At 47.5% G+C, this 24,690-nt stretch overlaps 1 protein-coding gene across 1 annotated transcript; it reads right to left on the reverse strand.

Annotated features, from left to right (window-relative positions):
• Nucleotides 1-24,690, reverse strand: NSFL1C (NSFL1 cofactor). Its single transcript, XM_089662563.1, has 9 exons — nucleotides 24,536-24,690; nucleotides 15,180-15,277; nucleotides 14,627-14,701; nucleotides 8,191-8,353; nucleotides 6,784-6,876; nucleotides 5,280-5,389; nucleotides 2,227-2,364; nucleotides 1,952-2,116; nucleotides 1-513 (listed from the first exon to the last, which is right to left on the reverse strand). Exons 1-9 carry the CDS (start codon nucleotides 24,638-24,640, stop codon nucleotides 351-353), a joined length of 1,110 nt encoding a protein of 369 aa, XP_089518689.1. The 5' UTR covers nucleotides 24,641-24,690; the 3' UTR covers nucleotides 1-350.

Consider the following 24,690-nt stretch of genomic DNA (forward strand, 5'->3'; position numbering starts at 1 on the left):
TCAGACACATGGTTGATTTTAATCCTTAGATAAAGCAAAACGTTTTAGGAATCCCGGAGTTCCTTACATCCCAGAAAGCCGATAAGGGACGGACGGAACAACATTACCACTTGTTGAAAACATTACAGTGCAATTAGGCATTTCTGTTTCCTATTTATTTAACGTTTTAAAGTCCAACGCTTATAACAAATCCTGCAAAATGTACGTCTAAAGAGAAGTCCACCTGAAAAGCATTGAGATCCCAGGACTACAAGACAGAATGACTCCATGTCACCAGCGGAGGGGAGCGCAGTGTATGGGGAGAAAGTGGAATAGAAAGCCTGGGGTAAGGGAATGGGATGGGGGAGGTTTCATATTAATCGCTGCACAATGACAGCATTTAGGAGGTTAGCTTCTTTCAGAGTCTGGTTCTCATCCGTCAACTCCTTGTTTGGGAACGTAGTCATCAACACGAAGCTTGTGGCGGCCATTGCCGGTCGGGCGCTGACAATGAATAGGCGGATGTCACGGATCCTGAAAGGGAAGCAAGTTGCCTTTTTACTCAAAAAGTGCTGTGGTTTTTTTTTTGTTTTGTTTTTTTTAAGTGGAGTTCTACTTTAAAAAGGAGTATGTAGTCTTTAATATTGTGCTTATTCAGTTGTTCGGCAAGCGTGCTACAGCATGTGCTTTACCAGCGGAGTTGCAAATGTGCACGTGCCTCTGTAATCCAGCAGGGGGGAATGTTTATAAACCCACAAGCAGACAAAAGAACTATAGGACCTGGACACTGAGCACTTCTCACCACAAATTTTATCAACCTCTCATTAACCTCTTCACGCCGGCCAAACGCAAATAAGCGGCCTCCCGGCGTCTGGGCCTAGACGCCGAGCGGCCGCACATTTGCGCTCTATTAAAAAAGAACATATGTGCTGAGAGCGTGCGCCCTGCGTGCACACATGTCCGGTACTCACGGAAAGGTCCCGATCTCCTCTTTCGATCGGGACCTTTCCCGATCATGTGACCGCCGTGACGGCCTGTCACATGACCCTAAACCCTGCCCCGCCTCCAGGCTTCTGAAACTCTTAAAGGGCCAGGAGGCGCCGGCGTGAAGGGGTTAAAAGCGTTTAGGCATGTTTACAGGCGTCAAGCGCTTGGGCGTTAATTCATTTAATCGACAAGAATAATCATTTATTCTGGCTATTGAAATGAAGTCCTAAACGAAACCCTTAAAGGGCCGGGAGGCGTCGGTTTGTAGGGGTTAAAGGGGGGGGGGGTCTACTGTTAACTTCCTAAAAAAAAAAAAACCACCTGCCTGACTCGGTTTCAGTAGTGACTGGCAACAACTGTGCAGTACAAGAAAGTCAATGTTACTTCCCTCAAAACTTGTTATATTCTTTCTCTGGATCAATGTCTCAAAAAAAGCCAGAAATTTTGTATGACAGCCATGGCAAAAAGCCTTTCCTGATTTAGGCTAGGTTCACATCTGTGCGGGTGGTGCCGCTGCAGATCCGCATGAAAATCCACCCGCACAGAGAAATGCGGACCCGGGGGGGGCGGTGCCATTCATTCTAATAGCACGCCGCCCGCACTGGAAACCACAATCGTACTGGGAAAGGAGGTTCCCGTGCGGCATGCGTTTTCGGAAGAAGTGCGGGGACGACTTCTCTGCGTGTCACGGGGCACGGGAGTCCATTCAAATGAATGGGCTCTCGTGCCTGCGCAAAACGCGTCCGCATATATGTGAACCGGGGCTAATAGTTCAGCAATAACAGTCTCTGTTTCTCAGGACAAGTTTTTCTAAAGAACGCAAGACAGCCTGAACATTATAGCAAATGTCTGGCATTTCTATGGATTCTGTAGCACTTTACGGCATTACTTCATACAGCGATCCCTGTTCCTGTCGTGCTCAGGATGAACTTGGTGGTTTCTGACAATTAGAATACATTTTTTTTGGCTGACCTAAAATTCTTACCTGTGATTGTTATTAAACTTCTGGACCAGCTTTCCCCCATCTGCCAGGCGGATCTGGATATTTGTGATGGGCTCAGACTCATCGAGGGTAATGGAAGAACTGGCTCTAGCCTCGTTTTCTGCTTGCTGGGATGGGGAGGCTGTGCTCAGGACATGGGGAGCTGTGCTGAAAACACAAAAACAATGAACAATGTAAGGATGACTGAAGAGCTAGAAATGTCCTATTGTACAGGACACAGCTTCTAAGCTCTCCTGGGATTCTTGCCAGGATCTCACCTGCCCAGTTTTTGGCCCTCGCCAGTGAATGCTTTAAAGGCAGTTCTGGGTTTCACAAAGTCCTCATCACGGTGGTCCTCCATATCCAGGTTCACCTGACCACCTTGGGCGAGTCTGCGCAAATCTCCCGGGATCTCCCTGTACACAGGTGGAAAGAATTAAAGCTGAAATATCCAAAGCTTCCCTTGCAGTGGGTCTTCCCCCCCAACGCAAAGGTTAAATGCTCATTTTAGACTAGGGGGAACATAACTGCAGTTTTATTTGCCTTATCATTTGCTTCCCATGCACTAAATTTCTATCCGACGCCAAAGGTTGTGGGTGGGTGCATCCTCAATTACCACGCAGGACTGCTGGTTCTGCATTGTACATGAAGATATGAGAGTGCCTGCAGCCGACAGTGCGGCTAAGAGAAGTCATGCTGGGAGCGATTGTACAGGAGCGGGGATAAGCCAAGTAAAAGTCTGCCTAAACAAAAATGAGCACTTTATCAGTTGAGTGCAGGGGAATTCCCACTGCAAGGGTAATGTGATTTTACAGCTGATTCACACATGTGCGTTGCGGATGGAGCCTGGGTTCACATATATGCGGTGCGGTATATCGCATGTGATTCGCACAGGAACCGCACCGCATTTCCGTGCAAATCACATGCGATTTGTGTGCGGTGCGATTGGAGTCATACATTTTATACAGCTCTAATTGCACAGCACCCGCACCAAAAAGGTGCAGGACCCTTTTTTTGGTCCGCAATTGTCAGATCGCGTGGGTATTCACACCTATGTGATCCAATTCTGCACATCGCGCTGCTTTTTGCGGACCGCTTTCGGGGTGTTAACATACACACCCACGGCGGATCGCATAAAACGGGGTGCGATGCTGAATCGCTGCGAATTGCGCACCGCATCAGTGTGAACCAGGGCTGAAGCTCGTGTTTCACAGCTAATTGATAAAGAAGTTGTTCACCGGTTCATATCAGTTTTACCTCCAGTTCAGGACAGGATTAGCTCAGGATCTTATCCTGGTCTAACACATGCAGTTTAGAAACGATTCCCATATTAGTGAATACCCTGTAATCCGCACCTGAACTGGACCGCACTGCTCTGAAATCGGACATGACTTTTTAAAACCGCACTGAATCCACACCGCCAGTGCACCGGACATATAGGAACAGGCATCATAGGAATCAATGTTTCACATGTCATGCGGATTGGATTTTGATTCAAACCGCATCCAGTCTGCATATATGTGATCCTGCATTTACCCAGAAAGTTCAGGTTTTTAAAAAAAAAAAAAAAAAAAAAAAAAAAAAAAAAAAGGCATTGTCAGCTTGATATACATACATATATAGGACCTTCTTTAAAAAACCAAGATAGAAAATTGAAAAAACAAAAAAAAACAAAAACAAAAAAAAAACAAAAACCACAACTCGCCTGTTCTGGTACCTAAGCACAGAATCTTAAAGGATAGAGAGCATATTTCGTAACATGTTGCACCCATATTCAGGGTATAACATGTATTGATCAGACTGGCTTCCGCTCCTCCCCATTTTGAAAGCTAGTGGAGGATCGTCTCCCCGCTAGCTGTCAAGTGTAAAAAAAAAAAAAAAAAAAAAAAAAAAAAAAAAGGCGACTCCGCCTGTCTGGCTGCATCACTCACACTGTTCTATGAATGAGAGACTACAAGCCCCAACAGCCTTAGCGGCTGTCGGCTTGTAGTGCTCAATGAACTACCACTGCACTGTGGTAGTTCATTCATTCTTCCTATCAATATATCTGCTGACTGGTACATCCCGTACGGAGCAGCAGATATACAGACAGGTCTTCAGGAGACCTGCATGGCACCAGGGATCTGCTTAACTTTGGTGCAATGCTTTACAGGCTGCTGCAGACAAAAATAATAAATGCACATTTTTTTACCTTCAAAAGAAATGTGCATTTATTATTTTGTTAGTAAAAGGTGAACTTATCCTTTAACCCCGCTGTAGAGCAATGCCACAAAAAAGAATTTGCACACAGAAGTGGGTCCCTATGTGGTTCTTCCTGCAGACCAGAGGCACAGTAAGAGGAACCACAAGCATCCACTACTCATGGATGAAGATGCTTCGTGGGGTTTAGCTCAGTAGAGCAAAGATTCCAACAACAGGTGTGAGGAAAAGATATACCCTCACCCTTTACAGGGGAGTTGTGGGTTTTGTTTTTTTTTTTGGCAGCCCAACAACCACTGGTGAATTATGTGGTTTCATAGTACGAAGATCATGTCATTTTGGAAGTTTTGTGCTTCTGCCACCTCCGCCCAACTCTTTTGCCGGGTATGACCATCCCCATACCGTGACACCAACCCTAAGCTCCTTGTCTTGTTAAGCTTGCTCCCTCCGCATTTCATGAGTATTCACCTGATACCCCCACTGTACAAGAGAAGTTTAACCAATGCTCATGTATCGTTAATTATGCTCATGATCAGTTTTCTGTTTCAGTGATAAACTAAGCAATTAGCATTTTCAGGATGTGGTTGGCAATTACCAGCTCTCAAATTTTAATAATGACCAGTTGCTTTAAATCTGAACTCCGGGAATTACCCACCAATCACAACCTCTTAATCGCTAATTACTTAGGAAAAAAAAATCCTGCGCCAACAGCCTCTTTTATTTACCTAAATCCAAGGTGATGTAACACGCAGGTGTCCACATCACTGCCTGCGAAACCTCCTATAGGCTTTCCAGAGGTGGAGTCCTCAGGCTCCAGTAGAGCGTGGAGAGTAAGAGGATGACAAACTGGCTGTCACAGGTATAGATTGCTGTGCTGGATTACAGGTAGTCACTTATGGAAGCAGTACCAGCTAGACACAGTGATGGGGAATGTTAGCTGAGCAAAAAAGTTTTAGTTTTTTTACGCTTGTGAACAGGTGGGAAAGGATATTGGCTTTGCCTGCAGATGATCTCATTCGTCAACATATGTCTGTCAAGTCTAAACCTGCACGAAATATTCCAGTTACCTCAAGTTGGGGTACAAGGTTAAGGATGCTCATGCTAATAGTAAAATATAGAAGGCAAATCTTACCCTCTGCGTATAGACTCCAAGAACTGTGCATTGCTGGGGTCTTGATAGCTGCGCAGTTCTCCCTCATCTAAGCTGAATCCATTTTTCCAGAGCTTCAGCACCACATGGACCTATAGAACCAAAGTTCAGCAATTAAAAAAAAAAATTGAATTGTTCTTACAAGGAGCAACTCCAAACTCTTGTACTTTGTCCTGAATGGGCAAAGAACAGGATTGCTTTAAGCGCTCCCACCTCCACACGATCGTAATGTGTAAAACCAACAATACTACAGCTCCTGACCATAGGCAAGGATACAAAGTACAGAAGATAGTTAAAAGCACACCTCAAAACTGAATTCAGGCTTTCATGTAGCGAACCGCTAATATGTGAGCAACATTGCAGTGACTGCTCAGGAATCCTCCAATTAGGCTTCAAAAATAGAAGCGCTACCCAATGCAACTAAAAGGGTTGGGGGGGGCGTGGGGGGACAGCACCGCTTGCCCATGACAGTTACAAGGCCTCACATTTGTTGCTGTCCAACCTCAAACCAGCAGCTTTCTACTACACAACCAATCAAGCGCAAGGTAAGGCTTAAAAGGAGAAGTGGATCACAGGAGTGACCGTCACCGATTTCAGCAGCTGTGAGAACTCAGCGATCCCTAATAGCTGAATTCTCACACTTAGAGCCGGTGGGGGATAGATGCAGCACCGGGCCACTGCTGTTTCCACCTAGGTAAGTAGGAGGAGGAAAAAAAATAAAAATGAGATCCCATACTTTTCTTTTAAAACATCAAAATCACCCTATGAGAAGCAGCTATGCACAGACAGACCATGCTAAAAATAATTTATCTTGAAACTAGCCATTTCCTGCTGTAGATGATGCCTATGAAATCAGGGGCGTCCCTAGAGTTGGTGTCGCCCGATGTGGTAACACTTGGTGTCACCCCTCCGACGATCCCCGCAGAATGGATTGGATCTGCGGATTGAGCATAATGGATCGGAGTCCGATCCATTATGCTGCCCAATCCGCAGATCCGATCCATCCTGTGGGGATCGTCGGCTTGCAACATATACGGGGTTAACCGATCTCTCCACGAGCTCCACGAAAAGGTAAGTTTTAAAGCAAGCCGAAGATCACCGCAGAATGGATCGGATCTGCGGATTGGGATGCATAATGGATCGGACTGCGATCCATTATGCTCAATCCACAGATCTGATCCAATCCTGCGGGGATCGTCGGCTTGCTTTAAAACATACCTATTCGTGGAGCGGGTCCGGTGTCACCCCGTGCGATAGGTGTCACCCGGTGCGGCGCGCACCCCCCCGCACCTGCCTAGGGACACCATTGTATGAAATATCACTAATTGCCCAGCTAACATTGGTCACTGCATTAACTACTACTGTTTAATTATCAACAATAACAATTAAACAGTAGCTTGTTGCTATTTTTACACTATAATTCAACACAGACCTTTCAGAAAGACAGCGAATGATCAGCACAGCAGCCAAGATGGAGCACACTTACATCCTGGCCTTGATTCTGTCTCCGAGCTCCAGCAACGTAAGCCGACTCCTCTTCTGGAGCGGCTCCCAATCGGTACCCACCTCCAGCAAAAGGCTAGAGAGAAAGAGAAAAGAAAAAAAAAAAGTTAAAATCAAGGAGTCAATCAGCTTTTAACCTCAGCTTGTTCAATTAATCTTTGGCAGTAAGGCTAGGTGCACATCTCCACGTTCATACGGGCCACGTTTTGCGTGGGCAGGAGAGCCCATTCATTTGAAAAGACTCCCGTGCCCCGTGACATGCGGGGAAGACATTCCTGCACTTCTTCGGAAAACGCAGCCCGCGCGGGAACCTCGGTTCTCAGTACAGTTGCGATTTCCAGTGCAGGTGGTGTGCCATTAGAACTAATGGCACTCGCCTGCGGGTCTGAATTTCTCTGTGTGGGTGGTGCGGCTGCATTAGCAGTAATTCTTCCGGGTTTCTCAAGCAGTCATGGGATGCAAGTTACGTTTTGTAGCTGCATATGACAATTAAAGAGTACAAAACAGTTCCTTACACCCCGGTTACATCAAACCAGACTTTGAAATCACTGTTAGGCTGCTTTTACACTGAGGAGTTTTTCAAGCGTTTTTGCGTAACAAAAAGCACCTGAAAAGCTCAATAAAACTGCTTCCCTGTGTATGTAAATGTATATCTATGCATGTTTTCACACAGAGGCATTGCGCTTGCGGTGCAAAAACCTCTTGCTTGCAGCATCTTTGGGGAAAAAAAAATGCCCCAAAAAACGCCTCTTCCCACTGAAATAAATGGAAAACGGCTGAAAAGCGCCTTAAAAACGCCTCTGAAAAGCATTTTTGGAGCAGTTTTTAAGTGGTAAACATGCCTATGCGTTTTTGTGGTGGATCAGTGTGAAAGCAGCTTAAGTCGCACGATTTCAAAGTCAAGTGACATGTCGATTTCTGGTGTGATTTGCAAGACATCTGACACGGATGTCTATGCAATTCACACCAATAGTAGTGCATGTACTACTTTAGAAACCAAGTCGGAACAGAACTGACATGACCGCTCTAATTGCAAATAGGGTGCGACAATCATCCAGTGTGACCGGGGTGTTAGAGCGAAGGGCAAACTTCTAAATTGAAATGGGACAGACGCTGGGAGAACCGGAAAATGGGACAGACGCTGGGAGAACCGGAAAATGGGACAGACGCTGGGAGAACCGGAAAATGGGACAGACGCTGGGAGAACCGGAAAATGGGACAGACGCTGGGAGAACCGGAAAATGGGACAGACGCTGGAAGAACCTGAAATGGGACAGATGCTGGAAGAACCTGTAGTGTGATTGGCTCTTTTGAGGTTCCACTTTGTCCGTTATAGCAATCTATACAGAATGGCCACCTTGGTCTTTAGTTCCCGAACCGTCATCCTTACCGATCGGCTGCTTTCTCCAGGACTCTTAGAAGTTCTGTCCACAGCGACAGCTCCATGTTCCTTGGCTCCCTTAAAGAGATCTTCGACAAGCTCGTTGGGACTCCTCTTCCTGGGGGGCCCCACAATCTGCTGTCCACTCCTCTCTGAGCCTCCTGCGTAAAACCTGCCGAGTGAAGAATCTTATTTAGACAAGATCATAATATGAAAATACTTGATAGAATTGTTTTATAGACAGTTTAGGATTTATTCCCTTTTTTTTCTAAGTTAAAATATTTACCAGGACAAATAGCGGGCACATCTTCAAAAAGCAATAAAAACCTGGCATGGTGCAGCTACTTTTACAGGCTCCAATTTCATTAGAGCCCATCCACTTTTTGTTGGGCCTACCTTATTCAGGCTTCTCCAAATATGCCAGGAAACTATCCTCCCATGTTTTAGCGGCAGCCAGGAGAACCATTCCCATGCATTGGCTTTCTACTACGCCTCCTACACGATCGGAATTGGTGAAGGTTATAGTAGAGATTAGAAAACTGGAGTACCTCACTGCTTTGCATGCTCTGTCCCGATCTCCGAGGCGGCCTGCGAACCGCGGGATCTCCGAGGCGGCCTGCGAACCGCGGGATCTCCGAGGCGGCCTGCGAACCGCGGGATCTCCGAGGCGGCCTGCGAACCGCGGGATCTCCGAGGCGGCCTGCGAACCGCGGGATCTCCGAGGCGGCCTGCGAACCGCGGGATCTCCGAGGCGGCCTGCGAACCGCGGGATCTCCGAGGCGGCCTGCGAACCGCGGGATCTCCGAGGCGGCCTGCGAACCGCGGGATCTCCGAGGCGGCCTGCGAACCGCGGGATCTCCGAGGCGGCCTGCGAACCGCGGGATCTCCGAGGCGGCCTGCGAACCGCGGGATCTCCGAGGCGGCCTGCGAACCGCGGGATCTCCGAGGCGGCCTGCGAACCGCGGGATCTCCGAGGCGGCCTGCGAACCGCGGGATCTCCGAGGCGGCCTGCGAACCGCGGGATCTCCGAGGCGGCCTGCGAACCGCGGGATCTCCGAGGCGGCCTGCGAACCGCGGGATCTCCGAGGCGGCCTGCGAACCGCGGGATCTCCGAGGCGGCCTGCGAACCGCGGGATCTCCGAGGCGGCCTGCGAACCGCGGGATCTCCGAGGCGGCCTGCGAACCGCGGGATCTCCGAGGCGGCCTGCGAACCGCGGGATCTCCGAGGCGGCCTGCGAACCGCGGGATCTCCGAGGCGGCCTGCGAACCGCGGGATCTCCGAGGCGGCCTGCGAACCGCGGGATCTCCGAGGCGGCCTGCGAACCGCGGGATCTCCGAGGCGGCCTGCGAACCGCGGGATCTCTGAGGCGGCCTGCGAACCGCGGGATCTTTCCATTTCCAAATTGCCTACTCAATTGTCTGAAAATGATGGCAAATTCACTGTTCTATTGACATTGTATGTACCTATATGCCTCTCATCGATGAGCCTATTTCTCTGTTCTTTTATAGCTTTGTGATTGTTATTTTGAGATTCTATGCAACTCTGTCTGTAAGCATTTTGAAAATCGATAAATTATTTAAAAAATTATATATATTTAAAAAACAACACACTTGACACGGGTTTTAATCCACAAAATTCAAAAACGTTGAAACTTTACGCTCAATTTAAATTTGCGGATGGCAAGTTGACAAGCGGACAATATTTATTAATGTCTAGCCCTCAGGGCAGTAAAAGCCAGTCAGATCTTTTTGTTTTTTTCTTTCACTCTTCATTAGAAAAAGAACAGTTGTGTTCTCTCTAGTTGCTAAACCCAACAAGAAAAACACAATTGTTTTATATGGGAAGAAAACTATAATACAAACTACACAAAAAGGAGCACACAATGACTGAATGACCAATTCACCTGGGAGAGATCAGCAATGACTAATGTGCCTTTTTTGCTAGTCTTGTCTACCTGTGCACCAGAATCATAGTATCTGCTTTTGTCCTACAAAAACTACGATTCAGCATGTAATAAAACCCTCTACACAAGCACAAAGGGGCCATTCTTCTCCTGCACGCCCTGTACAGAGAATCCGATTAGCTCTAGACAATACTAGGGTCAAAGACTAGCAAGACAGTTAGAGAGTGCCAGTCAGGATACAAACATGCCAGCTGACTTTGGATCTAGAGCCGTCATGCATATCCATGCTTTACACCCTAAAGTGACCCTGTCAAATCTATAAAAAGACAAAAAAAAAAAAACAAAAACAATCCAAGTCACTACAATGGAAGGATCATATTCCTGTTAATTTCTGTTCCAATGCTGCAGCTTCTGAAAAATACATCGTCATTCCACACTTCTTGGAGTGTCAGATGCCGGTGTATCCTGCTCCCTAATCCACTACAGGATTCAGCAGTGATGAAGATGGTTATGTGAAGTGACAGGTCCTCTCCTTCCTCCAGCGACAGACAAGAGAGCAGCAGAGAGAGCCGCGTTATGTAATGAAGTGGCAATGTTCTCTGCTGCATATTCCTGTAAGCCCATGGCGGCTTTGAGGTGCAACCCCCAAGAGGTCATCTGGGGTGTGGAAATTTTTTTTTTTTAAAACTAGTTGTCCAAGGGACTGAATGGGGCTGGGGGTGGTAGGAGGAAGAGACCTTGCAGTGTGGAGATCCCCAATTGGGGGCTCATTAGTAGAGAGGAGTGTCAGGTGAGAGCACTCTGGCTCTGCATGTCCATCCTCCGTGGAGTAGACACCAGGAGCTCAGGGTGGGTAGGCTGTGTAGGTTTCCAGCCTGCAGTGTGAGGTGGCACAATGAAGGCAGGTCTGGCCCAGGACGGAGTGAGGTGGTGCTCCCAGGCTCTGGAGGACAGGCAGGAATTACCAGGCACCCCCAGGCATCCAGGATTAGTATTACTCAGCACCGGTCTGTGTAATGTACCACCTGTGATCCAGCCTGCATGATCAGTGACTGCGGCACCCCTCCACCCTTCTCCCTTGCTACGGGAGGTTGAGTCGTCTGCAGGCTGAAGGGAGCCACTGTACATAGACCGAAGAACTACACTTCCCGAAAGGCTGTGCGCAGCCTCTGCCTATCATAGCAAACATGACGCTTGCTGTAACGGAACCGACCCCAGACTGCACTTGGGTACTTCCGTTAGACTACCGCTTCCCCGTCCAAACACCGACACCACCGCTGACCATACAAGACTTGACAACACCAGTCTGCCTGAACATGGAACTCTTTATTTGAAACTCGAACTGGCTTTTTATACACTCGGGACAATCCCCCCTCTCTGAATAATGACACAGGTCGGGGCAATCTACATTTTGTAACAAGAGACACTCCAGCACAGTCCCATCAGGAGGGAGGGCTGCTGGAGACACCCCCCACTAAGCGAATACACATAAACACATACATCCCATAATAGTTTGCTCCTAAGTAAGACACACAATAGAACAATGGGATACAACCACATGGCATCAAACAATCAACAACCCCCCACCTCAATATCAGGACAGATCACCCTGTACCCCTAACAGGCACAGGGTGACTTACACACAAGAGGGATATGGGGAGCTGAGACAGGGGTCTCCCCACCTCTCCAAAGTGAGCTGGACCCCCCACCCAAAGTGACTCCCGTCACACTTGTCAAATTGGGAACTCAGTAAAAGAGCAGACCTGGTGGCCAATAGGTGGCGGGGTGTGGTCGACTGGCAGACGATTGGCTGTCGGAAGGCTCTATGGCAAAAGCAGTGCTGAGGCAGGGAGGCTGAGCCTGTAGTTAGCTGGAGAGGGGAAGGGGAAATGAAGCACAGGGGCAAAAAAAGTAAACCCTGCTGGACTATATGTTAAAAAAAAAACCCCACAAAAACAAGAACCACCTTCAAGGAGCTCAGAACTGCATGTCCCTTAGATATGAAGGTAGTAGAAATGAATTATAAGTGTTTAGCTAGGTGGTATATCACACCGCGTGTGGCGTATAGGCAACAAATACAAATCACTCTGGTGCTGGAGGGGATGTGGGAGTGAGGGCACAATGGCACATATATGGTGGGAGTGTCCTAGGATACAGAAATATTGGGATGAAACAGTACACCAAATACAGGAGATCACAGGGGTCCTGAAATGCCCAGGCACATATTTATTTCATAAAACAGAGACCATAGTAGAAAAATATAAAAATACGGTGATATTCCAAAGGCAAAAGGATCTCATACCTAAATTTTGCCAAGAACAAAAAGTCCTGAAAATTAAGGACTGGATAAGTAGACTGTGTACAAGATGGAGGAAGATAAAATGGCAAGATTTTGGGAAAAAATGGAACAAATGGGAGGTATATAGGAAATTATATAAAACGGAACAGATTTCCTTTAATTTCCTACTCTCACCTCATTTGTTCCGTTTATATAATTTTCTAGAGAGTAGGAAATTAAGAAAGGAAAAAAAAGGGATCAGTAGATTAGGTAGGGAGTTTTGAAAGTATCTTGGAAATAAAGAGGAGCTGGGAGTTAAAAAGGAGGAATTTGGGGATGGGAATGGGAGAGGGGAGGGAAAAGGTTTTCAGGGGAGAATGGTTTAAATAAAAATGTTTTTTGTATGTGAATAATATGATTATTTCTTGATGTTAACCCCTTTGCGCCGGCGCCTCCCAGCCCTTTAAGAGGTTTCAGAAGTCGGGAGGCAGGGCAGGGTTTTAGGGTCATGTGCAGGGTTGTATTTACCACAAGGCAAACAAGGCACTTGCCTAGGGCGGCATTTTTCAGGGGGCCCTTTAGGGTCATGTGCAGGGTTGTATTTACCACAAGGCAAACAAGGCACTTGCCTAGGGCGGCATTTTTCAGGGGGCGGTGCTTCCCTCCAGAAGAGGGGATGAAAGAAGACATGCACGCCATGGAAACCAGGTGGGGTCTGAGAGAGGCTGCTTGATGGTGTATGTAAAGCCTGACTCTCGTTCTCGGGGATGTCTGGAGCTGTAAAGATGAGTGTCTCTCCATCGCTGGGGGGAGGGGGGGGTTAGTGGAAGGCTCTCCCAGGTGGGTGGCTGGTCAGTGTCCTTGGGGACAGATGATTTTTGTGCTGCCTAGGGCAGCACAAAACCTAAATACATCACTGGTCATGTGATCGCCGTGATTCGCTGTCACAACGGTCACATGATCGGAAAAGGTCCAGATCGCAAAAGAGATCAGGACCTTTCCGTGAGTCACGGACATATGTGCTGGAAGCGCGCTCTCAGCACAACTGTATTTTCAAATGGTACGCAAATATGCGGCCTCTTGGCATCAAGGCCCAGACGCCAAGAGGCCGCATATTTTCGAGCCCTCGGTGTCTAGGGGTGAAGAATTTTTTTTTCTAAAACTAATAAAATATTTAAAATTTAAAGAAAAAAAAAAAAACTGCATATCCCAGGCGTCGAGCGATAAGAATTGCACATCCCTGAGGTCATATCCTTGACACGTTGGGCTCACAAGAAGTAATTTTAGGTTCATCGAGTGTCATTCAAGATTCATTGTTTACAATGATCAAACACAACTAAAAACTACATAGATCCCCCATATGATTTACATAACATTATTATCTACCTTGGTCCTGTAAATGTAAAAATGTAAGAAAAACACATAAAAGTACAATATTCCAACAGCAAATACAAAGTTCTGTATTGCACATCCATGTCCTAACTCAATGACACAAACTGAGAGGTCTAAATCTTCAAGGGAGATCGAGTTCTATTGAGGTTTAAGGCACTTCAAATCCTAACAATGTAGTAAAAATTCCAATCTACAATATTTAACATAAACACAATTTAAAATCCCAGAGAAATGGGCCGAAAAATATTTCCTGGGGTATTTAGCAGCAAAATGATGTTAAGTATGAACAACTTTTCAAGTTAAAAACAGCATTCGAACGCAAACATGACTGGTTTTATATTAAACTTAAAATTAGTTGTGCACCGAAATGAAAATTCTGGGGCCAAAACCGAGACCGAAAAATCAGAATGCATGTGGCTGAAAACTGAACCGAAATGTCTGCGTATGTGGGGAGGCTCCAATTTATATGTTTTTTTTTTCTACTTTAATGTATATTTTTATACATTTTTTAAACTTATGATTTTATTGCGATCACATAGGGGACCAATAGTCCTCTATGTGATAGCATATGAGTGACAGGTCCTCTTTGTAGGGGGAAAAGGGGGGGTTGTAACATGACAAAATGTGGAAAATTTCAAGGGGTATGAATACTTTTTCCAGGCACTATAATAGCACTAGCCATTTAAGTATCAATCTAAAGGGCAAGGGGAGGAAACAAAACTGTGAATAACTAGGTGTCTTATTAGACAAGTACATAATGGAGAAACTACGTACAAAGCAACGATAATCTAAGAAAATAAAACACTTTTAAAAGTAAAAAAAAAAAAAAACAAACTACTTCAGGTCTAATGTTTCCAAAGTGAAATCTGACCTTTGACCTTCTTCCTCCTCCTCCTCTTCCTCCTGCGCGTGCACCAGGTCTCGGAAAGACGTCACTCTGTGGTCACTAAAGGTAAAGCAAAACATCGGACTTATGGATAACTGCTAACTTGTATAAAATGAAGAAAACTAACCTGACCCTTAGTTAGAACATCAAACTCCGTATTTTATTTTTTTTTTGCTGTGCACCAATAAAGCAGATTTCCCATCACTTCAAGTTCTGGAGGCATGACAGGAAGTGACAGAAAAACTCCTCTTACACTGTTGTCATTGTGCCGGGTGTCCCTGTTTGGAGATTTCATCTGTTCCGGTGACAACAGTAAAATTTTCACATTCCCCATTCTGTCTCTCACATAGACAGGGGTCACCCGGAAAACTAAAGGGTAGAACCACTCAATGGGGACACACACGTTAATAACAACACAACTGGAACAGTAATACTTTTCTACTCTATACAAAACTGAAGAAAAAAAAAAAGGAGAAAAAAAAGTTTGGCTTCTACTTCAAGACAAGCTTTAGATAATGGTCCACAGTAACATCCTTACCTGGGCCCAGAGCCACGGGAAGTGGAACCGGACGGTGGCTGCGGTAGTGTCACTATATCTTCATCTCCTCCATCTTCATAAAAGCTTGCCAGAGACAACTAGATGTTCAAGAAGAACATAAAATTTAAGCGCACAATAATAACAGCTAAGGAAAACAACATCATAGAGGCATCACCCTTTGCTTAGACATCTGACTAGGCAGATAATTGTGCTGTTCTAATCTCCATAGGTGTCATTCTTATTCCTGCTTTATACACCTTCTAAAAGACGCCTCCCGGCTGTAGACACCTTCTAAAAGACGCCTCCCGGCTGTAGACACCTTCTAAAAGACGCCTCCCGGCTGTAGACACCTTCTAAAAGACGCCTCCCGGCTGTAGACACCTTCTAAAAGACGCCTCCCGGCTGTAGACACCTTCTAAAAGACGCCTCCCGGCTGTAGACACCTTCTAAAAGACGCCTCCCGGCTGTAGACACCTTCTAAAAGACGCCTCCCGGCTGTAGACACCTTCTAAAAGACGCCTCCCGGCTGTAGACACCTTCTAAAAGACGCCTCCCGGCTGTAGACACCTTCTAAAAGACGCCTCCCGGCTGTAGACACCTTCTAAAAGACGCCTCCCGGCTGTAGACACCTTCTAAAAGACGCCTCCCGGCTGTAGACACCTTCTAAAAGACGCCTCCCGGCTGTAGACACCTTCTAAAAGACGCCTCCCGGCTGTAGACACCTTCTAAAAGACGCCTCCCGGCTGTAGACACCTTCTAAAAGACGCCTCCCGGCTGTAGACACCTTCTAAAAGACGCCTCCCGGCTGTAGACACCTTCTAAAAGACGCCTCCCGGCTGTAGACACCTTCTAAAAGACGCCTCCCGGCTGTACACACCTTCTAAAAGACGCCTCCCGGCTGTAGACACCTTCTAAAAGACGCCTCCCGGCTGTAGACACCTTCTAAAAGACGCCTCCCGGCTGTAGACACCTTCTAAAAGACGCCTCCCGGCTGTAGACACCTTCTAAAAGACGCCTCCCGGCTGTAGACACCTTCTAAAAGACGCCTCCCGGCTGTAGACACCTTCTAAAAGACGCCTCCCGGCTGTAGACACCTTCTAAAAGACGCCTCCCGGCTGTAGACACCTTCTAAAAGACGCCTCCCGGCTGTAGACACCTTCTAAAAGACGCCTCCCGGCTGTAGACACCTTCTAAAAGACGCCTCCCGGCTGTAGACACCTTCTAAAAGACGCCTCCCGGCTGTAGACACCTTCTAAAAGACGCCTCCCGGCTGTAGACACCTTCTAAAAGACGCCTCCCGGCTGTAGACACCTTCTAAAAGACGCCTCCCGGCTGTAGACACCTTCTAAAAGACGCCTCCCGGCTGTAGACACCTTCTAAAAGACGCCTCCCGGCTGTAGACACCTTCTAAAAGACGCCTCCCGGCTGTACACACCTTCTAAAAGACGCCTCCCGGCTGTACACACCTTCTAAAAGACGCCTCCCGGCTGTACACACCTTCTAAAAGACGCCTCCCGGCTGTACACACCTTCTAAAAGACGCCTCCCGGCTGTAGACACCTTCTAAAAGACGCCTCCCGGCTGTACACACCTTCTAAAAGACGCCTCCCGGCTGTACACACCTTCTAAAAGACGCCTCCCGGCTGTACACACCTTCTAAAAGACACCTCCCGGCTGTAGACACCTTCTAAAAGACACCTCCCGGCTGTACACACCTTCTAAAAGACACCTCCCGGCTGTACACACCTTCTAAAAGACACCTCCCGGCTGTACACACCTTCTAAAAGACACCTCCCGGCTGTACACACCTTCTAAAAGACACCTCCCGGCTGTACACACCTTCTAAAAGACACCTCCCGGCTGTACACACCTTCTAAAAGACACCTCCCGGCTGTACACACCTTCTAAAAGACACCTCCCGGCTGTACACACCTTCTAAAAGACACCTCCCGGCTGTACACACCTTCTAAAAGACACCTCCCGGCTGTACACACCTTCTAAAAGACACCTCCCGGCTGTACACACCTTCTAAAAGACACCTCCCGGCTGTACACACCTTCTAAAAGACACCTCCCGGCTGTACACACCTTCTAAAAGACACCTCCCGGCTGTACACACCTTCTAAAAGACACCTCCCGGCTGTGTACACCTTCTAAAAGACACCTCTCGGCTGTGTACACCTTCTAAAAGAAACCTCCCGGCTGTATAAACCTTCTAAAAGACACCTCCCGGCTGTATAAACCTTCTAAAAGACACCTCCCGGCTGTAGACACCTTCTAAAAGACACCTCCCAGCTGTAGACACCTTCTAAAAGACACCTCCCGGCTGTAGACACCTTCTAAAAGACACCTCCCGGCTGTATAAACCTTCTAAAAGACACCTCCCGGCTGTATAAACCTTCTAAAAGACACCTCCCGGCTGTAGACACCTTCTAAAAGACACCTCCCGGCTGTAGACACCTTCTAAAAGACACCTCTCGGCTGTGTACACCTTCTAAAAGAAACCTCCCGGCTGTATAAACCTTCTAAAAGACACCTCCCGGCTGTATAAACCTTCTAAAAGACACCTCCCGGCTGTAGACACCTTCTAAAAGACACCTCCCGGCTGTAGACACCTTCTAAAAGACACCTCCCGGCTGTAGACACCTTCTAAAAGACACCTCCCGGCTGTAGACACCTTCTAAAAGACACCTCCCGGCTGTAGACACCTTCTAAAAGACACCTCCCGGCTGTATACACCTTCTAAAAGACGCCTCCCGGCTGTATACACCTTCTAAAAGACGCCTCCCGGCTGTATAAACCTTCTAAAAGACACCTCCCGGCTGTAGAAACCTTCTAAAAGACACCTCCCGGCTGTAGACACCTTCTAAAAGACACCTCCCGGCTGTAGACACCTTCTAAAAGACACCTCCTGGCTGTAGACACCTTCTAATGAAACCTCCCGGCTGTATACACCTTCTAAAATAAACATCCCGGCTGTATACACCTTCTAAAAGAAACATCCCGGCTGTATACACCTTCTAAAAGAAACCTCCCGGCTGTATAAACCTTCTAAAAGTAACCTCCCGGCTGTATACACCTTCTAAAAGACACCTCCCGGCTGTATACACCTTCTAATGAAACATCCCGGCTGTATACACCTTCTAAAAGAAACATCCCGGCTGTATACACCTTCTAATGAAACCTCCCGGCTGTATACACCTTCTAATGAAACATCCCGGCTGTATACACCTTCTAAAAGACACCTCCCGGCTGTATACACCTTCTAATGAAACCTCCCGGCTGTAGACACCTTCTAATGAAACATCCCGGCTGTATACACCTTCTAATGAAACATCCCGGCTGTATACACCTTCTAATGAAACATCCCGGCTGTAGACACCTTCTAAAAGACACCTCCCGGCTGTATACACCTTCTAAAAGACGCCTCCCGGCTGTATACACCTTCTAAAAGACGCCTCCCGGCTGTATACACCTTCTAATGAAACCTCCCGGCTGTAGACACCTTCTAAAAGAAACCTCCCGGCTGTGTACACCTTCTAAAAGACACCTCCCGGCTGTATACACCTTCTAAAAGACACCTCCCGGCTGTATAAACCTTCTAAAAGACACCTCCCGGCTGTATAAACCTTCTAAAAGACACCTCCCGGCTGTATACACCTTCTAAAAGAAACCTCCCGGCTGTATACACCTTCTAAAAGACACCTCCCGGCTGTAGACACCTTCTAAAAGACACCTCCCGGCTGTAGACACCTTCTAATGAAACATCCCGGCTGTATACACCTTCTAAAAGAAACATCCCGGCTGTAGACACCTTCTAATGAAACCTCCCGGCTGTAGACACCTTCTAAAAGACACCTCCCGGCTGTAGACACCTTCTAAAAGACGCCTCCCGGCTGTATACACCTTCTAATGAAACATCCCGGCTGTAGACACCTTCTAATGAAACCTCCCGGCTGTATACACCTTCTAAAAGAAACCTCCCGGCTGTAGACACCTTCTAAAAGACACCTCCCAGCTGTATACACCTTCTAAAAGACACCTCCCGGCTGTATAAACCTTCTAAAAGACACCTCCCGGCTGTATAAACCTTCTAAAAGACGCCTCCCGGCTGTATACACCTTCTAATGAAACCTCCCGGCTGTAGACACCTTCTAAAAGAAACCTCCCGGCTGTGTACACCTTCTAAAAGACACCTCCCGGCTGTATACACCTTCTAAAAGACACCTCCCGGCTGTATAAACCTTCTAAAAGACACCTCCCGGCTGTATAAACCTTCTAAAAGACACCTCCCGGCTGTATACACCTTCTAAAAGAAACCTCCCGGCTGTATACACCTTCTAAAAGACACCTCCCGGCTGTAGACACCTTCTAAAAGACACCTCCCGGCTGTAGACACCTTCTAATGAAACATCCCGGCTGTATACACCTTCTAAAAGAAACATCCCGGCTGTAGACACCTTCTAATGAAACCTCCCGGCTGTAGACACCTTCTAAAAGACACCTCCCGGCTGTAGACACCTTCTAAAAGACGCCTCCCGGCTGTATACACCTTCTAATGAAACATCCCGGCTGTAGACACCTTCTAATGAAACCTCCCGGCTGTATACACCTTCTAAAAGAAACCTCCCGGCTGTAGACACCTTCTAAAAGACACCTCCCAGCTGTATACACCTTCTAAAAGACACCTCCCGGCTGTATAAACCTTCTAAAAGACACCTCCCGGCTGTATAAACCTTCTAAAAGAAACCTCCCGGCTGTATAAACCTTCTAAAAGAAACCTCCCGGCTGTAGACACCTTCTAATGAAACATCCGGCTGTAGACACCTTCTAATGAAACCTCCCGGCTGTAGACACCTTCTAATGAAACCTCCCGGCTGTAGACACCTTCTAATGAAACCTCCCGGCTGTAGACACCTTCTAATGAAACCTCCCGGCTGTAGACACCTTCTAATGAAACCTCCCGGCTGTATACACCTTCTAATGAAACCTCCCGGCTGTAGACACCTTCTAAAAGACACCTCCTGGCTTTATATCTTATAAAACAAGCTGTGGACATATTTGTACTTGGTCACAACACACCACGTCCTATTTGCCGGGATGGCTTTCTGATCCTCCAACAATCGCTTTCCTGTGTGCTGCTCCCCCCATAGGCCCCCTAAAACTTACCTGAGCCCCCTCTTGATCCAGCCATGTGCACAGAAGCCTCAGGTCTCCTTCTCCTCATTGGCTAAACCACAACAGTGTGAGCTGCTCCCATTGCTCTCAATCACAGCCAGCGAGGACAGAGTGGGGGGACAGAGCCAAGCTGCGTCTTATGGACGCATGAAAAGGGGCTCGGGAGTGAGCATGCACCAGTGCCCCCATAGCAAGTGGCTTGCTATTTGGGGCACTGGTCAAGGGGGAGGAGTCAGGAACGACAGAAGGGGACCCGAGAAGAGGGGGATTGGGGCTGCTCTGTTCAAAACCACTACACAGAGCAGGTATGAAGTTTGCGATTTAAATGAAAAAAAAAACAAAAAAAAACACTAATGTCATGAATCTGGCATAATTAAAAACTATAAATAAATGCTGCATTACATGTTGTTCACAAGCACTATTGGATTTTTTTTTATTCTGCAAAAAGACTGGTTGATCCTGCTGTTCTCTCCATCTTCTGTTCATGTCCCCAATGCAGTTGGGGATTTTGCAGAGCAGTGTTGGCAGCAAGTGCACATGCTCATTTTTCAATGAGTTTCTATGCTGAGCATTTCCTCCTTATCACATCTGAGCAGCCCATGTGACTATAGAATCACACATGTGGATGTATACACAGTGGTAAATAACATCCCACTCCCTCCCTCCTCCTCCACCACCACCATGCCCAATAACCAGCTAAACATAATACGGATAGGATATTGATTGATAGAGGCTTCACCTGCCTGTTATTCTAACACACAGGCTGGAAGGGAGTGAGACAGCCTGGGACTGGCAGAAATCCGACCACACCATGCTATTGCCAAGGAATAAAACTTTGTATGATTATTTTATTATTGATATTTTTACTCTGTATCCCAAAGCCTTTTTTTAATTATTATTTTGAACATCAGCAGAGGGCTAAAAGCTACCCCTGCTTAAGTTTCCCTGCAGACAGGCCAAGAAGGAGCTGGGTCATGTGACAGCTGTATATAGATTAGGGAAAAGATACTTAGATTTTTTTTTCTCTAATAATTACAGTGCCATCATCCACATACAGAAAGAGAAGGGGCAATGTGAATTACGCAGCGCATGTTTAGTATCAATGTAAAGTAAATCTGTTGTTAAAAGTTACTAAGTCAAGCATTCCCATAGTAGCAAGAACTATATTAAAGCGGAGTTCCGCTTTAAGGACTGCTCCCCCCGATCTCCATTAAGGATTGGCACCTTTGCGGGGCGGGTACCCGAATTTGACAGGTACCCGCTCCGACATCCGGTCCGATCGCCTTGTCGATCGGAAACGGAAGGTGTCCTCCCTCCCTCCCTGTAGTGTTTTGGGACACGTGACAGGTCCCAGAAGACTACAGGACCATTCATGAAGTGCAGCGCTACTTGCCCATGTGCAGTGGGTACCCGGCTGTGAAGCCGCAAGCTGTCTCAGCCGGGTGCCCACACTGAAGATGCCGGCCTTCTGGAATACAGGACAGCCGGTGAAACGGGCTGCGGGGGACACACTACGGGACCGAGGGACAGGTAAGTGGCTGTTTTTTAAAAGTCAGCAGCTACAGTTTTTGTAGATGTTGACATGTTTTGACAGCGTGAGCGGAACTCGGCTTTAAGTCAGTACACATCGCAGTTACACTAGAAAGCAATGCTTGCCTTTATCTGTGACCCTATAGAGCAGTGGTCTCCAAACTGTGGCCCCGGGGGCCAGATGTGGCTCCTTGCTTGCCTATATCTGGCCCTTGAGGAGTCTTTCCTCCTACTAACATCAATAATGGGGCCTAATTCCTGCTGCTGACATCAAACATAGGGCACCATTATTCCTATTGACACCAACAATCAGGCAATTTTCCTTCTGACACAAAATGAGGCACCATTCCTCCAACTGACACCAACGATGAGGAACAAAAGATGGGACATTGTTAACTCCCACTGTGCACAGTCCGGCCCCCCTAAAGTCTGAAGGATAGTAAACTGGCCCTTTTCTTAGAAAGTTTGGAGACCCCCGCTATAGAGGAAGCAGAAATAACAGGAAAGAGGAACATGGAATCAAAGAGAACATAGGGGCGTGTCCACACATCTGACAGGTGACACCAGGTAGACAGGAAAGGTGAGGAAGAGACCGGTGTACCAGATGTCTCATCCACTGTCAGTTAACTCTTTATGTACTGCTATACAGACAGAGGAGAAGCCACAGTATTGGATCTTGTTAGGTACAAGAAGTTTCCAATAGAGAAAAGTTCATCTCTGTAGTTCCAGTACCAAATTATCCCTTTAAAGCAGAACTTCCATTAAAAAAAAAGTTCCACTGTGCCCACTCTACCCCCTCTCCTCTGTCCCAAACGCAAACTGTTTTTTTTTGGGGGGGGGGCGGGTATGTTGTCTTGTCAGTTCAGCCCCCTGGGACAAATCACAGATCCCAGGAGGCTGCAGGAGCATTCACAGGGTGCAGTGAGGAGCCGGCTGTGAAGCTGCAAGGAGTCACAGCCCACTTCCCACATGCCGATGAAGGGGACCGGAAGACAGGAGAAGAACCGGCCCGGGTGAGGACAACGCTGGATCCCAGGACAGGTAAATGTCCTTTTATTATATGGCAGCAGCTACAGAATTTAAACCTGCTGAATTATTTCTTTTACTGACCGAAGATCCACTAATTACAAAACCTGCAGAAGGAATATGTAACAAAATGACAGTACAACTGTATATAGATTACAGGGACAGAACATGTGGTGAGGGGACTGTATACAAAGGACAGAGAAGGAATATATGGGCGTGGTGGTGGGGGAATATATGAGGGGGGGATACAGGGTACAGGAAAGGAATATAGGAGGGGGGGTACAGAAAACGTATATATATGAGGAGGACAGTATACAGAGGACAGGGAGGGCAGACAGAAAACAAAGGACAGGAAAGGAATATACAGGGGGCGGGGGACAGCATACAGAGAACATAGAAGGAAAACATGAGGAGGACGGCATACAGAGAATGGGGAGGGCAGGAGGAATACAGAGGAATATATTTGGGGGGGGGTATAAAGAGAAAGAGGAGGGCGGATAGAATACAGAGGAATATATTGGGGGGGGGTATACAGAGGATGGGGAGGGCGGATAGAATGCAGGGGGATTTGGGGGGGTATAAAGAGGAAGGGGAGGGCGGATAGAATACAGAGGAATATATTGGGGGGGTATACAGAGGATGGGGAGGGCAGGAGGAATACAGAGGAATATATTTGGGGGGGGTATAAAGAGAAAGAGGAGGGCGGATAGAATACAGAGGAATATATTGGGGGGGGTATACAGAGGATGGGGAGGGCGGATAGAATGCAGGGGGATTTGGGGGGGGGGTATAAAGAGGAAGGGGAGGGCGGATAGAATACAGAGAAATATATTGGGGGGGTATACAGAGGATGGGGAGGGGAGATAGAATGCAGGGGGATTTGGGGGGGTATAAAGAGGAAGGGGAGGGCGAATAGAATACAGAGGAATATATGGGGGGGGGTATACAGAGGATGGGGAGGGCAGAATATGCAGAGGGGGGGACTGTATAAGGAGGACAAAGAAGGAACATAGGATGATAGGGTGGATGTACAGAAAAGGAATATATGGGGGGGGGGGGACAGTTAAGGAATATACAGAGGACAGGGATGGTATACAGAGGACAGGGATGGCATATAAGGAGGGGGATGGTATAATGGGGGGGGGGATGGTATACAGAAGACAGGGATGGAACACAGAGGACAGGGATGGAACACAGAGGACAGGGATGGTATATAGGGAGGGGGATGGAACACAGAGGACAGGGATGGTATATAGGGAGGGGGATGGAACACAGAGGACAGGGATGGTATATAGGGAGGGGGATGGAACACAGAGGACAGGGATGGTATATAGGGAGGGGGATGGAACACAGAGGACAGGGATGGAATACAGAGGACCTGGATGGTATACAGGGAGGGGGATGGAATACAGAAGACAGGGATGGAATACAGAGGACCTGGATGGTATACAGGGAGGGGGATGGTATACAGAGGACTGGGATGGCATATAGGGAGGGGGAATGATAATGATAATCTGGGGGAAGGAATTGAGTGTAGGACAGCCGGGATGACAATGCGATTCTCCCCTCCGTCCTCCTCCCTCCCACTCTCCCCGGACTCCCTCCAGCCCCCCTGCCCCAGTACCTGCAGGTCCCAGCCGCTGGACTCCAGAAAAAAACGGGCCCTCTCCTCCTCCGCGCCGGTGACCAGCACAAACTCTCGCACCGCTTCCTCCTGCCGCGCATCCATCTTCAGTGTGCGCTGCCTCTAACATTCCCCCGGAAACAGCCAGCCAGCAC

Source organism: Staurois parvus, unplaced genomic scaffold (assembly GCF_062004578.1).
Source record: "Staurois parvus isolate SC_StPar_1 unplaced genomic scaffold, SC_StPar_1.0 ptg001490l, whole genome shotgun sequence".
Classification (NCBI taxonomy): domain Eukaryota; kingdom Metazoa; phylum Chordata; class Amphibia; order Anura; family Ranidae; genus Staurois; species Staurois parvus.